Source organism: Rhipicephalus microplus, chromosome 2 (genome assembly GCF_043290135.1).
Source record: "Rhipicephalus microplus isolate Deutch F79 chromosome 2, USDA_Rmic, whole genome shotgun sequence".
Taxonomy (NCBI): domain Eukaryota; kingdom Metazoa; phylum Arthropoda; class Arachnida; order Ixodida; family Ixodidae; genus Rhipicephalus; species Rhipicephalus microplus.
This window is the reverse complement of record NC_134701.1, coordinates 84,266,417-84,282,006: the sequence shown is the minus strand read 5'-3', so window position 1 is coordinate 84,282,006 and position 15,590 is coordinate 84,266,417. Positions and strand designations below refer to the sequence as shown.

General features: G+C 45.2%; 1 protein-coding gene across 1 annotated transcript in view; it reads right to left on the bottom strand.

Annotated features, from left to right (window-relative positions):
- LOC119170827 (syntaxin-7) overlaps positions 1 to 15,590 on the bottom strand; it is a 68,947-nt gene that overhangs the window by 39,128 nt on the left and 14,229 nt on the right. The window contains exons 3-4 of the mRNA XM_037422093.2: positions 11,808 to 11,877; positions 6,923 to 7,013 (exon numbers count right to left, since the gene is read on the bottom strand). Of these exons, the coding sequence (XP_037277990.2) occupies positions 6,923 to 7,013; positions 11,808 to 11,877 (161 nt within the window). The remainder of the gene's footprint in view (positions 1 to 6,922; positions 7,014 to 11,807; positions 11,878 to 15,590) is intronic.

Here is a 15,590-nt window from a genome sequence, read left to right as displayed (position 1 = left end):
CGAAGAGTCACACTGTAAAACAGCAGTCTTCTAGAAATCGATGTACGAACATGGCGACTCCATATGCATGAGGGCTGGTGTCAAGAAACGTGTACTGTAGCGTGTCCATGAGCTTGAGATGCCATTTGTGAGGCAATGTGGAATGTGAACGTAGAACAGACCTATCAGTTCCCGACACAGACTTCTTCCATAATTCTTCAATTTCATATGGAAGAGACCTGTCTCAGTCGATATCCTGTTGCCACAGCCGCTGGAACAAGAGTAGCACTGTCACGTGAAATGGAGTGACAAAGCCTAGCAGGTCGCTTAGTCTCGCAAAGGCTCGCAAAACAGTTCACTTCGTCAATGGTTGGGTCAAAATGAATGCATGTACGACTTGCGTAGCGATGATGATGTCATCTGACGAGCGGTCCCAAAGCAGACCAAGGACCTTAGACTTGGAGCTCTGCTCAATAACATTATCGATTGAAAGATCCTTGTTCAAGAGCTGTGCGCATAGAAGGCAGGAATCGGAGCACCATTTTCACAGTTCCATTATGGCTTTGGCAATGACAACATTCGCTTCCCTGCAAATTTTCAACGCCTCCTCTTCGGAAGATGCACCTATGACTAAGTCGTCAAGGCAGAATGACCACTGCACACAGGTGGCAGTGTCTGAGTATTTCATCTTCCATGTCTCAAGGTGGTGCTGCAGGATTGCTGACAGCAAAACTGGGCTAGAAGAAGCTCCGAACGGAACCCGAGTCATGCTTCACTCGACGATTGCCAGAACGGGATGGTCCAATGATGGGAGTTGGTCGATTAACAGGAAACGAAGTGCATCTTTGTATTCCAGTTGGATGCATATCTGGAGGAAGGCCTTTCATATGTCTGCCATGAGGACAAACTTGCTGCTCCTAAACTGCAAGAGAAGCTGCAAGAGCTCAGGGTACAGTTGGATACCTTTATCGAGCATGTCGTTCAAAGACGGTTCACTATATTCATGCGACGAGGCATCGGACACGACACGGACCTTTGTAGCCATGGCTTCACGTCAGACTATCGCATGATGAGGCTAGTAGAAGACGGTCGGCCCAACAGGTGCTGACTGCTCTATTATCTCCATATAACTTTCCTTAGAGTACTTGCTGATGATAGCATGGTACTCCTTCAGGACTTGTGGGTGGTGCTCGAACTGCTGAAATTGATGCTTAAGTCTGGTTTCAGCCCCACTTTGGTTCGTACAAGACATGAGACCTGGCGTCTTAATCATTAGCGGTACTACATAGTGCCCTGCGCTCTTGTATACTGTGCTACGAAAGTGTATGAGTGCTGAGTGCTTGCTGACATTGTCGTCTTGTACGTCAGTTATTCCGATGGCTTCCAAGCACCACATCTTTGATGGGCCTCCAGGGGTGACTTCAATGCACCAGTCGCAGGAACAAGCCCGGAACAAGGCAGTGGCACTTATGTTAGGTGGAGAAAAATGTTAGCTGATGTTAGCACACGCTCCTTGAATAACCCAGCCAAATATGGTCTCAAATGCACATAGAGTGATGGTGAAACGCTCAACGCATCTGGTCACTATCCTCTAGTAGTGGTCTGAACCTATCAAAATGCTTATATGGGAGTATGGACGTTGGTCCTCTTAAAGGAGCACTGACATCAAATTTCAAGATCGAGATGTGCCCATCATTCAATCGCTTGGTATGCATAGGTCTTCTTGGCCAAATTTGAACGGCATACGTCGCGTGGAAATCATTTTAATTCGACGTCAAACAGTGTACAAAAGCTAAGGAGAAAAAAAAAAACGGAAAATAAACTGCCCTGCGACATCGATACTAGTGCTACGTGTTCGGTGTGATACATTCCACAAATATCATCCTAAGTGACGATTCCCTAGTAGCAATGACGTGTACGATCCGAGTGTTCTTATCGTGGCACCGACTGGCGCCGAAGCGCAGAAACGCACTCCCTCGTCGCGTCTTGTCTTCGTCGCAACGTTTTAAATGATTCCGTAAAATTATGAAGATAAAAACCATCTTAAAAAAAACGGTGAAAGAAAAGAGCATGATTAAACCTTTGCTCGACGGTCAGCTTGTCAGGGAATCGTTGTGAGTTTTTTGGTTCCTTCGTTAGCTAGAATTGTAACATAGTGCCACCTAAAACTTACCACGGCATTTTTTTGCCACTAATACACGCTTGAGTGCGTGAAAAATGTGACAGGGCCGCTCAAGAATGAATTCCTGCCACGTCCAGGCTATACATGCAAGGCGGACGGCCATGTGAAGTTACGACAATCCACCAATATTCAAAGACTCTAAGAACGAATGCAGTTAGTGTTCGAGCAGGCACAACAGGAAAGTTCCAAGGAGGCATTCAGTGTCATTCGCCACATAAGCCATAAATAGGAAAAGCATACATGTTCCTGTGGGACTATTTGCAGGAGAAACATAACTACGGTTGCTAGAATGGGAGGTGTGAAAAGCGAGTTGTGTTTCCCTCGCCCGGACGTGCCGCCTTGCACGACCTCTCCGTTAGGCCAAAACACGATGTGACAGTCGGAGGCGCTGCCGACTAGTGTGTTGGTCGCGGTAGTGTAGGCCACTGCGACGGGAGCTCGTCAGCTTCGTCGGAGTTCCACGAGGTTGTGTGGCTGGGTACTTTGTGTTGGTGTGCGTCTACGAATGGCAGAGGATTGACGTCTACGAAATTAAGAAAACTTGGGGAGCCTGTTTCATGTCAGGTTGTGGGATTCAGGGTACAGAACATGCACGGCAAAGGTGTCACTTTTCTGTGCACCAGCATGATGGAACATTTGCGGTTTGGAAGCATGCCATTTCCAAGGCTGGTAGATAATAATTTTTTGTTGTTGTGCAACAAAAAAATAAGTATACTGAAGTACCCCGGCTCGTACTACCAGTATATCAGGGTTAAAGCTATACAGAAAAATTAGGTCACCAAGAAAAACAAACATTTTCGTTCAACTTAAATGTGAACCCGTACAAGCACTGCAAATTTTTTACGTGCACGTATGACAATTACGAGCAGCTAAATTACTAAATGCTTTGTCGAGCTCTTAAAGAACGGAACAATTGCTTTGATAAGTGCATTCATTTGAACGTCCTAATTCATTTCCTTTTTCAGTTTTACTTCACTATATTTTCATTGAGCACGTAGAAAAATGCTCCATGTACAAGTGATGTATACACAACACAAGCGATGCTCGCCTTGTGTATTACACACCCAAATAAAAATGCACGCATCGTGCCCATATAAAGCATTGCGAAACAGCTGCAAGGTCAGATAACTAGAAAAGTGAATATTTAAGGGCTGCTGTACCCACCCAAGTGACTATACAACTTCACGTGCAGGTAATGTAAAGCAGGCTGACAAATGTTTTCCACACATTGTGCCTGCATTCAAAGATGATAGGCAGCTTGTTGTACCGTATAAACCGCAATATAAGTCAAAATATTTTTAATAACACAATAAGCTAAAGTCGCCCCTCGTCTTATATAGCGATGTCTAGCCTAAAGTGTGCCGCTGTCTGGCAACATGTGGCTTGCATGTGCTTGAGAAGCCGAACACGGCCATATCCGAATCCAAATACAATCGCAGGCTGTTTTTTTTCTTTCTCTCTGTCTGTTTTCTTTGTATTCGTGATTCGCTTCCGATCTGTTCCGAGTTTTCGCTCCGTTTGACATTGCGCTGCATTTTTAGTGGTCTTTTTTTTTTTTCGTTCACTGAATATGAGTAGCGGTACGAGAAGGCAGTACTCAGCTGCGTTTGAACTAGATGTTATTGAGTTCGCAGAAGCAAACGGAAATATGGCTGCTCAGTGCCGTTTTGGTGTATCGGAAAAAAGTGTGCGTTATTGGAGGGCGCAGAAAGGGAAGCTGCAGATGTGCAATCCTCGAAAAATGTTGTTTCATGGACAAGTGCCGTTCATCCACAGCTGGAGGATAAGCTAGCGGACTTTGTGTGAGAAGTTTGTGCGCGCTCGCTGCCGGTGACCGTGGATACCATTAGCAAGAAAGCCGTGAAACTCCCTCGAGAAGCTGGGCTCCCTCGAGAAGCTGGGCTCACGAGAGAAGAGTTTCATGCACCAAACTCTTCGGTGCGTTGATTTTCTCTCCGGCGGCGCACATCCATCTGTCAAAAGTTGCCGGAGGGGTTCGAGGACAAGCTTATAAGCTTTCAGCGCTTCGTGAACCGACTTCAGGAGCAGAATGACTACATGATGGGGCAGATTGGCAATGCCAATGAGACCCCCGTGTGGTTTAGCATTGTTTCGTCGACCAAAATCACGCAGCATGGCTCCAAGGATGTGAAGCTGTTGTCCACTGGGAACAAGCACTCTCGCTTTGCCGTCATGTTGGCATGCACGGCAGATGGTAGAAAGCTTCCGCCCTACATAATTTTCAAACGCAAGACGATGCCGAAGGAAGTGTTCCTGCCTGGTGTTATCGTTTGCGTCAACAAAAAGGGATACATAGACGAGGCCATGATACTCGAATAGATAAGAGTAGTGTGAAACCGTCGGCCAGCTGCACTGCTGCGTCTTCGCAGCATGCTGATGTTGGATGCGTTTCATGGTCACTTAACCGACGCTGTGAAACGCGCACTCGGCTACGGGAAAATGGACCTCACTGTGATACCAGGTGGTATGACGTCCCCCCTACAGCCGCTCGACGTTGTGCTAAACAAGCCGTTCAAGGACCGAGTGCTGCTGGAGTAGCAAAAGTGGATTGTCGGGGAGAACCCCAAGGCGCCGACGGGCTGCCTACAGAGGCCTCCGCTTGCGACTGTTTGTGACTGGGTGCTTTCCGCCTGGCGTTCCTTGCCAGATTTAATGGTGAAAAGTGCTTTCAAGAAATGTTGCATCAGCAATTCGCTGGACGGCACGGAAGACGACGCACTGTGGGAGGCGGCCAGTGACGAACTCTCATCTTCAGAAGACAGTGGTGCTTCGTCGGACGAATAGGAGCAGTTGCGATAGTGATTGAGGGGAGCTCCGACTATTGGGGTGCGGTGGGCCCAATTCGCAAACAAATGTGGTTCGGCAGTTTTGGGTTGTTGTCCCTTTTTTTTTATTTTTTCAGTAACCAGGATCTGGGGGGTCAACCTGTATTCCCACTCGACCTATAGTCCGGTTTATACAGTAGCTCAGTAAGCAGGGTGTTATAGAAATTGGCTGCGTCAGCAAAATCCGTGGTCAAGTTCTTTTACATCACGATCTTGTGATCATTTTCCTTTTATGGGAATTTGAAGCGATGCATAAACGACAAGAACATCCACCAGTGTACTTCATCATATTATAGCACTAATAAAATTTGGTAGAAGCCATTAAACTAATTGCTATTTCAATAAGTTTTCAAAGTTTGGGAACATACTGGCTTTGTGGCAGTGCTACCTCAATCGTAGTGAAAGGTCAGCATTTATTAACAAGCAGGGAACAAATGGATAAGGCTACTTGCACTATCAAGGCACGAAACAATACAATTTATCAAAAGTTATTACATGATAATGCTAGAATGCTAAAAAGCTTTAGAAATAATATAATTCCCTGCCCGAAGAAGCTTTTTTTTACTCAGTAATTGTGTAGATAAATATTATCAAGATGAAGATCATTTTGCTTTCACCAAACACGTGAAAAGTAGCTCATTCGAAATAACACTTTATTGACATGATGGTTCATTATGGGTGACTGAGTTATGTACGATTTTTCAAAAATATAGCACTAGCATGGGACATAGAAGTGACAAGACCAGCGCTGTTTTTTCAATAGTTCAGTAAGCACCAACAAGCCTGCATTATTTGACGCTCTATTTATGACTGGCTGTCTGACTTATTAACTACCGAAAGGTTCGCACGAATTCCATTATTCATTTTTTAGTGCTGCTTTAATGGTTGTGAATTCATAAAGTTGTTTATCATGTTAGTAAAGCATTTTCAGAGGTGAAAATCTGAAAGTGACCGACGCGAGTGCACGGGCTTTGGCAGAGGGGGAAAGCTGGCTATCAGGGGTACTTGCCCGCCACCACACACGCCAACAGGGTGTTGATGAGCACTTTCACCCTCCCCCAGCTAAGATGCAGCCCAGATTTCTCCCCCTCCTCTTGCTGAAGAAAAAAATCCTGCCAATGCCGATGTGCGAGCAGGAAGCTGGCAGCGCCTCTGACTACAGCACCACAGCTGCGGGATCGCGACAGGAGCCAGCTGGGAGCAGCCGATTTTCACGCCTACCAATTCTAGCCTCCGTAACATAACTATCACCTAAGTGCCATTTGATATGAAAAAGCACAATCGAATGCAGCCAACCTTGCCAATTTGAAACTGGGTTTGGGTGCAACTGATAGTTCATGACGTTTCCTCCCCAAAGGCGGAAGCACACAAGCCTGCACCAATGAGTGTGTAGTACTCGAGGCTGACATCAGCCGAACAGCCCGAGACCTCGCATTCAGAGAACATTGTGAGGTGTACAAGCGGGATTGTTTCTTTAATCGCAAAGGTGATTGGCTAAAGCACCTAGACCGTCTATGTGGGGCCTTTTTGGACTTCCTACCTTGTATTCAATAAAGTGTCGTGACTAGCGTGGCTACACATTTTAACGTGATAGCCCTACAGCCCTCATCCAAACAAAAGCCCCTAGGTAAAAATTGTAAAGAAATCACATTTTCACTCATTTATCTCTGGAAAAATTTCGTTATGAGTTAAGTGTACAAACTTCGTTAGTCCAAGTTGATGATATTAATGAACCCTACGGGCACTTGCCGAGGCATGAAAATTTATTCATTAGATCGGGAAATTTGTAAAACCAAGTTTCTTTTTAGATCGAGCTTTAACTGTACATTGTACAAGCATAATTCACCAAAGTGGCTCGAACTACTTTCTTCTTTGTGTTTCCATTAGGTATGAAAGTAAGACTGCATTTCCCTACCTTGTCTCCTTGGGCCACCAGTGTTCCCAATTCTTGGAGTGCAGTCGTGGTGCTCTTGATAGTCAGGTTGGCGTTCTGCTGTGTCATGTGACTGCATAGAAGGGCACGCGAAGTCATAAAACAAATAGCATCACCTAAAGGCTAAAATCTACTACAACCACACAGTGCATCTGCATCTAAAACTCCTTCATTTCTCTTGCTCAATTTCATAACACCAGCCACCAACAGCTGCAATACAGGATGTTTCTCTACTCAGCTACATGGGTCGTGGATGGGTATAAGCATTCCCCATTAGGAAGCACTTCAGCTTGGCCTTGAAGAGTAGAATGAAACAAAGTAATGAAGTCCTGTTCAGAGTGTCTTCCTACTGTTATGCTTGGGGTCCAGACCGAACGTCATTGCTTCTGCAAAGGCAAGCAGTGTCAAGGCCAGCAAGCGAGCCCGCCTGATGCCATTACCTCAACGACGTCGTCTAACCTGGTGGCGATGGTGTGTCTTACGCAACGTGCGGAGAGCAGCTCCCTCAACTTATAGGCCCTGATAGCAGCCCAATGATGCAATCGGTTTGGCCAGTCTTATGCAATGCGTGGCAATATGACTTGTCCATGGGTGCAACCCAGCAACAGTTCCTGATTGGAGGATTCTGATACCATCACCAACGGCGGTTCTGATTGGACGTTGCTGATGTGAGGAATCCCCCCAGGCCTATAAAGACCGTGGCACGATGCCAAGCAGCCGACCTATGTGTCAGAGAGAAGACGACAGTGTTAGAGCGTCCGAAGACACCTCTGCTCTTTGAGTCCCTAAGCTGTCGGCCCCAGTGTTGAATACCTAATGCCTCTATTCTATGCTGTACATAAATCTTACCTTAACTCATCGTCGTCTTGTCCGCTCGTCTATCAGCTCTGCGCAGAAGCAGCCGCGAGCTGGGAAACGAGCCACCGAACAACTTTGGTGACTAGTGACCTCGGTTTGATTGATTTGTGGGGTTTAACGTCCCAAAACCACCATTTGATTATGAGAGACGCCGTAGTGGAGGACTCCGGAAATTTTGACTACCTGGGGTTGTTTAACGTGCACCCAAATCTGAGTACACGGGCCTACAACATTTCCGCCTCCATCGGAAATGCAGCCGCCGCAGCCGGGAATCGAACCCGCGACCTGCGGGTCAGCAGCCGAGCACCCGTGACCTCGGTGCACTACGCAACAGCATGCGAGTCGTAACACTATTGACTTGTCATGCTTTGTAACTACACTGCAAGTACAGCCGCAAAGTGCCCACTACGGCATATTTTATAGTTCCTTAATTAGAGGAACACCCACTAGGCATCTGCAAAGTAATATGCACACCTATGCAGCTCCACACTTTGTTAAATATGTGGATGATGATGACAGTGATTTCTTTTTTTTATGAGTACTTTTCAATGGGTCAGCCTTTCAACCACACACGTATCATGCAATTCACATGGTTGGACACATGGTGCTATCCTACGCTTCTGCCACTCTATACTTCTTAATGCAGCTTCTTACAGTATGCTGGTTAACCTCCCTGCCGTGACTGCCCTGTAGAAGGCCTTCAATTACAGATTTCTATTATTTACATCAATAGTAATTCCTTAGCTCACGTAAAATGCTGATTTTTAACTCCCAACAATGCTGCCAACACCGCCAACTCCCTCAACACCGGAATTTCTTAAACATGGGCTTTTAAACATCATTATGTTAAGAGTGGTCGGATAAGCCACCAAGGCTTTTTGTCTTTGCAGCTGAACACGACTAGATACATTCATCGTGCTAAAATACGCAGAATGTCAGTTGTAGGTTCTTCTTAGGTGTGGTGCTTGGAGAAACGACACAAACCAATATCTCAATAATACGTCAGATGAATCGGGGATGTTTTTGCAAAGTAAAGGCCCTGAATACGACATTTGTTTATTTTCGACAGATATGGGGGCTACTGGTTCATTGCAGTGAGAGCTATAGTTAGTCAAATTGGGAGGTGAGAAAAAAAAAATGCGTATCCAAGAAACGGATGCCGACGATGAAGTGAAGCTAGGCCATAAGGTGTATAATGTCTTCGTTGAAGTTGCCGACTACTATAATTATTCGAATTTAGGCCGATAGCTTTTTTTCTAATTTTTTTATCAAACTCCATGGTTGGCTTACATTTGAAGATTGCAAAAAATTTGCCACTTTTCATTGAGAAAAGTAGTGCACAACTAGCGCCACCTAGACGGTAATGTACCTGTTTGTAGCCGAGCCAACACTTGGCTTAAAGGGCCACTCACCAGGCCCCACACCGAATTTTAGTTAGACAGTGGAATTAATTGGGTGTCCTATGAGGAACATTTTGCCACAAAAATTTTTTGAATCGGTTCATCACGAGCGGAGAAAACAAGTTTTCTGAAGTGGCGCAAAACGAGGATGAGAGGAGGCGAACTGGAAACCCTTGCCGCTCCTCTGCGTAGAGTTCGCAAGCCAAATCTCTTCCCCACCCTCTCCAGCACCCGACCCTGAGGTGACGTGCACATGACGTGCCCAAACAAGTCCAACCCCCGAGGACGCGAGCAGCGTTGCTTTGTTGACCAGCGTTATTTTGTGGTCCTCTGCCTGTTCCTGCGGGATGGTTTGGAAACGCTAGCTTAGACGTGGTAGAGTAGATGAGCACAATGAGTGCGCGAACGCATAGAAGCGTTTCACAGTGGTGGTCTGCTCAATGTGCTGACCGCGGGGACACGAACACATGCGAAACGCTGGCACATTAGCATCGCATCTCGTAGAATTTCACGAGAAAAAAATAAAAGAAAAGCGCGCACAATTTTTGTTGCGTCTCATTATTTATTTCATGTTTTATTAATCTCTTAAAGCAACAAGTACATAAACTACGCATGTTGTGTTAAATAATTTTTGCCATGTCACGTGGTATACTGTTGACGTCAGAGCAGACTTGTCTACGTAGAGGACCAACGTCACTGCATTGCCGTGTACGTAGGGCCATTCCTACGCCTACCTCATGCCCTCATTCTCTACGCGTGCGCCGGCAGAGGGAAGGGGAGCAGCTTTCATCTTGAAGTTTGACCTATTTCCGTGGCGTTTAGCGTTGCAAAGTTTGGCAGACGTGATCATGAACTAGTCTACGCATTGCACTTGTCAGCTCAAGATTGTCAAACCTGGTGAGTGGCCCTTTAAGAACATGCATGAGGTCGCCATTTTAATCTTCGTGGAGAGGGTTGACGTTGAGGTGAGCCGTTGGTCATTTCGAGTCTCGCTTCGAGTCGTCTCTGTGTGGCGTAGATGAACGACGCCAAACAGGCAGTGTTGTAACAGTGCCGCTTATAAAAGGAAAGTTGTCCTAGCAGCGGAGTTGTCGTCCAACGTTCAAGCCGGGCGGGATTTTGGAGCGAACGAATAAAATGTGCGTCGCTGGAGGGGCTGCAGCACGGGATGAAATCCCAGGAAATGTGATTGTGCACTTTTTGAAGAAGTGTGGCATATCCAATGTGCTTCACGGCACCAAGGATTGCGCACTATTTGGAGATAGGACAGAAAAGTCAGCGACGAAGACTCGAAATGAGTGCAACATTAGCAAGAGCGGCATCTTTATGATGCAAATAACTACACGCAGTGCAAAAATATACATCAACAAGCACACATAGAATGGGACACGGCGCAATAATCAACGCATTCATGGTTCGATTAACGCCTTCAACAAATCATTCTACCGACTGCCATGTCAGATTGGAATGCACTTGCTCACAATATTGTTAGTGAAAGAAGTTATGTTAAATTTAAAGATTTATTGTTACAGCACCACTATTGTCAGCAGGCCGAATAGCAGCCCTGTTCTTTGCGCGTTTATCTGGCTTCTAATTTTCATGTTTTCCTTCTTTTTTATTGTTCTATCCTGTGTTTTCTTTTGCTTTGTTTTTCCAAGCAGTATTTATTTGATGCCCCCTTTTGACCCGCAGTTGCCTATTGTTAAACCCCCCTTACGGAATGCCCCATGAGGGCCCATAAGGGTAAATAAATGATGATGATGATGATGCTTGCCCATTATGCTATTGTTTCTATCACACATGCTACGTAAAATGTTGTTAAATTGCTTCCAACAACATAAAAACATTAAAGTTTCTGACTGCTGCATACTTCATATTTTTTTTATATCAATGCAGGACTAGTGTGTGTTGGTGGAACAAGCAAATGAATCTTTACCAATGGAAATATCAGTAACTATCTGCTATTTTTCCTAAATCCAACTGAGTATGGTACACCTGCATAAATACACTGTAAAGGACCGTGTCAAAAATGCTATTTCAAAGCGTTTTTTGGAAATTTTTATACACTTCCTCACAAATCCATCATCTAAATAGTAGACTACTCAGTGTATGGTCTTCCAAACAACTCATGTAAAAGTGGCCACTTCACCCCTGCTTTCGCCTATTACAGATAGGCTATCTAAACGTCCAAGCAACATGGGTAAAGATTTAGAAATCCTCTTCCATCGAAAGCTGTCTTATGTTTCAGAGTGAAAAAAAAAAAAAAAAGCGGTAAACTTTCGAACCACACTAGTTTCAGGCCACGCAGTTGACGAATACAATGTTGAATACACAAGAAGCGAAGGGCAATTCAACTTTGCAGAGTGACATCTGCTACTTCCAGTTATCATGGTAAATATTGCTCTATTGAAAATTGAAAGTGCGATAGCAAGTGAAGTGCCAAGCGTGCTGTTTAGAGTTTGCTTGAGTGCTGTATTGGCTGTGATGCACTTCTACCTAACATGATGCTATACTAACAAGCCTAGTGCACTAAATTGACCAAATGAACTTCCAAAATGCACTTCCAACTACTGAAATCAATTGTGTGATCATAACAAAACTTCACTCACAGCTTCTCCCTGAAGGCGTCAGTGTCTGCCTGTGTACCCAGCTGCCTCGATGCCCGTTCAAGCGTTGCCGCTGTGGATAAAAAAAAAAAGTGTCACTGCAGGGCATTTCATCTGTTATAGAGCTGTTAACATCATCATAGTGGATGCGTAGGCACACTGATAATACACAAGTACATGCGCTTAAAACAGCGTGGACCAGACTGACGAAGAAGGTGTAGGTGGCTGCACTGAAACAAAAAAAAACACTAAAAATTGCTGAAAAAGTATGATGAATTTCAGCCCTGTGGGTATTGTGTAGCTTTTAAATATGATAGCACATGTGCCGCTACTTCACTTGGAGGGCAGTGTTTTGATAGCTATGCGTACAGCCACCATTCACACTTTTATCTTTTCCTATCATCGGATTACAAATTTACTCGCTCACTGCATTGAGGATTGCTGGTGGATCATGGCCTATGCTCTTCCTACGTGGCTGTGATGCTATGAACATTTATATGCTGGCCGATGCGATACTTTCATCACACTTGAACACAGAAGTACGTTTCTTCATTCGGGGAGAATCGTATCTCCATAGCATGTTCTCCATGGTGTCTCTAGAATGTAAATAAACTTATAAACTGAATAGGTATAAGCATTCCTTTTCACGAAATTTGAAAGACACTTGAGCTTCACCTTCAAGAGTGCGATGCAACAGCTTAATCAAGTACCGTTCACATTTTTTATTCATTAACTTGTCTTGCTTCACAACTATAATCTCTATATATGAACTATATGAACTGAACATAGAGCAGCTGGCACGCTTTGCTCAGTCATTGAAGCGATACGTTTCAAAACTATTGCCTTTCAACTAAATTAAAAAACTGAGTGCTGCAGTTGATAAGACACTACCTTCACTTCAGTCAGAAACTAGTGGTCAGTAATAATTTAATCCATTACTCCCAGACTGCCAAGTCTATACTCTGTTCCATGAGTTCCGTGCAGCTTAGCTAATGCTACGCAATCTTTGAGCGCAGATTCTTGCGAATCGAGATGTAGTGCCCATTTTGAGAACTCGTTCCATGTCCTCTTGAATTTTACAAGTGGTCTCGTCAGAAGATTTTTACTTGAAGGCTTTCCTGGGCTTTGAAACTGTGATCTGCCCGGTGATTTTGCCTCATTTTTCATATAAAACAATTTTGGTGGCTCTAGGATGCTGAAGAATGAGTTCAAACTTGTTTGTGTTATAACACACAAATGGCAGAACAAATAATGCAGCTATGTTTTGTATGCATTATGCTTTCATCTGTAATGCACAAGCTATTGGTATGACATTGCTTAAAATATTATACAGACGACGTCCGATTTCCCGGATCCTCAAGGGACCGCAAAAACGTCCAAAAAATCGGGCACTAAGGAAAAATGAATGCACGTGAAAACGCACCTTTGTTTGTAGGTATTTTTCGCTGACAGAGAGGGTGACGGCCGGACTACTAAATTCCTATTAAAATTCAGCCAATGCATCATTTAGGTGGCTCTGAAAAGAGCTGACTTAAAAAAAAAATCCGACGTGGCCGGCGCTACCTCATAGGTCAGCACATGGCACAAAGTCGCCTATTTTCTTATGCACGACGTTCTTCTTGCCCGCGATCATGTCTGTCTCAATTTCAGTCAACGTCATATTGCCGCTGTACAACGATAACAGTGTCATCAGTGCTCGCGTCAAATCCGAGCTCGTTGGCTGTGTTAGAGATGGCTTTTCATTCTCTGTGTCGGAGTCGTCAAAATACTCCGTAACTTGAGAAATGATTTCTTCATCGGTCAAGTCCGCACATAGCTCGAGGTCTTTGTCAGCATCGGCAAAGCCCTCAAAGGTTATTCCGGCTGGAATCGGCACGCCAGCAGTGCGCAGATCTTCGAAGGCATCATCCGCGGATGGCAATTCGTCATACACAGTCCACTTGAGGCGAGATGGCCGCCTTGGCATCGAGTGCGATGCCCGTGTGGCGAAAACAGTGTCGCGGAGTCTTTTGCATAACCGCCTTCCATGATTCCGATAGCATGCTGACAGCAGACCTGAAGTCAACAGCGTAGCAAACAATCAACTGCAGACACGACCGCAGAGCTGACAAAACAACACGTGAACAAACACAGTGAGGTTTGGCTTGGCAAAGCCGCTAAGCTACGGCTGGCAACGAATTGACACGTGCAGTTTAGAGGCTACGTGCACGTGCAGTTTCGAGTTTGGCGGCGGCGCTGCTGGCCATACCTGCGAGGCAAGTAAGGCGAGTTCGAGGATATGAAAACAACCAAAATGGCGGCGGCGGTGGCGACTTTGGGTAGGTGGTTAACAGTAAAAAGTCCGGGAAATGGGATGCCAAAGGCTATAAGCGTCCGGAATTTCGGACTTTTTAATACATTGACTCTATGGGGAACTTGACGGTGCCACAGATGAGTCTGGGAAATTGGGCATGTCCGGAATTTCAAGCGTTCGGGAAATCGGACCTCGACTGTGCGTAGTCGACAAAACCACAGCCTTTACATTGCTGTGGCGGAGCCAGCATAGGGTCCAAAACACATGGCTGCATTGCCGAAAGCAGTTGTCGGCCACGTCGAATTCAGCTCTAAACTGATGCTTCCATCTGCTCTAGGTTTATGTTTTTAAGCTTCGACAACCAGATATTTGTGCCGATTCAGCGCCGCTATTGAGACCCACACTCAATCGATTCTGTGGGCCTAGCACGTAACCTCGGGCGCTTCCCGAATTTCGGAAGGAATGCATTGCGCGTTTGTTAGGTTCCTCCAACTCTCGATAGCTTGCACCATTAGTTTAGACATCAGCATGAGGGCACATCATTTGGCATAACGCTGCGCTTTTTTTTTTAATACTGGGCAAAGTGAAAGCTTTAATGACTGCTGGACAACATGCTTGGCAGCGACGAGGACGACATCAGCACTTATAGTGTAGTAAATGTGGAGTAAGAAGCAAGCAGCTGGAAGAGTCCCGCAGCAAACACAGGTGATGTGGCGAGCCGAAATCAAATGATGCAGCTCATTAAAGCCCAAGACGCTGTTTTATGGTGCCAAGGGCCGCAATCAAGAAAATCTACTGGATGACTTAGACCTCGGTGGTTACACAGAAGTGAACACAATTTCCGTTAAATGAAAAAAGTTTTGACGATGTGCAAGCTCACCCTTAGCAGCGCTCGCCGCTTGCAGATTATTAGCAGATGACAGGACGCGGAAGGATACATTTATATGTACTCCCTCTTTTGAATGGTCAAGACGGACGGCAGCTTCCAGAGTGCTACACGGAAGTCGTGAAAAAGAGTATAGCAACTGCACTGTGAACTAGAGGAGGTGACGCTTAATGCCCCCGAAAACAGTCGTACCAACAATCCGAACTGCTACCCATGCCTCTCGCCTCACTGTGCTCCCTACTACGGTTTCTATGACCATTAACAATCAGCACTGGCAGCAAACAGCGCTCCGTGGTGGGGCATGTCTCAGCGCCTTTGTAAAAGCACGACAGTGGGATTAGTAAAGGAAAGGTGCAGAATGGGAAGTAGTAGTAGGACAAGAAATGCGCACTTTGCACCTGCCACAGAAGCAAGTGATATCACGGCTATCAATGTGCAGCCCCACAGGAGCTGACAATCATACAAAAATATAGCCAGCTGTTAAAAAATAGCAGCTTTTTTTTTCATTGGTACTGTTGTGTCTATCAAGTGGAATTTTAATGTTTTCTTAACTGTTGAAAAATATCAGTTTTTTGTTTTTTTTAAGTAGTACAGTTGGGTCTTCCAA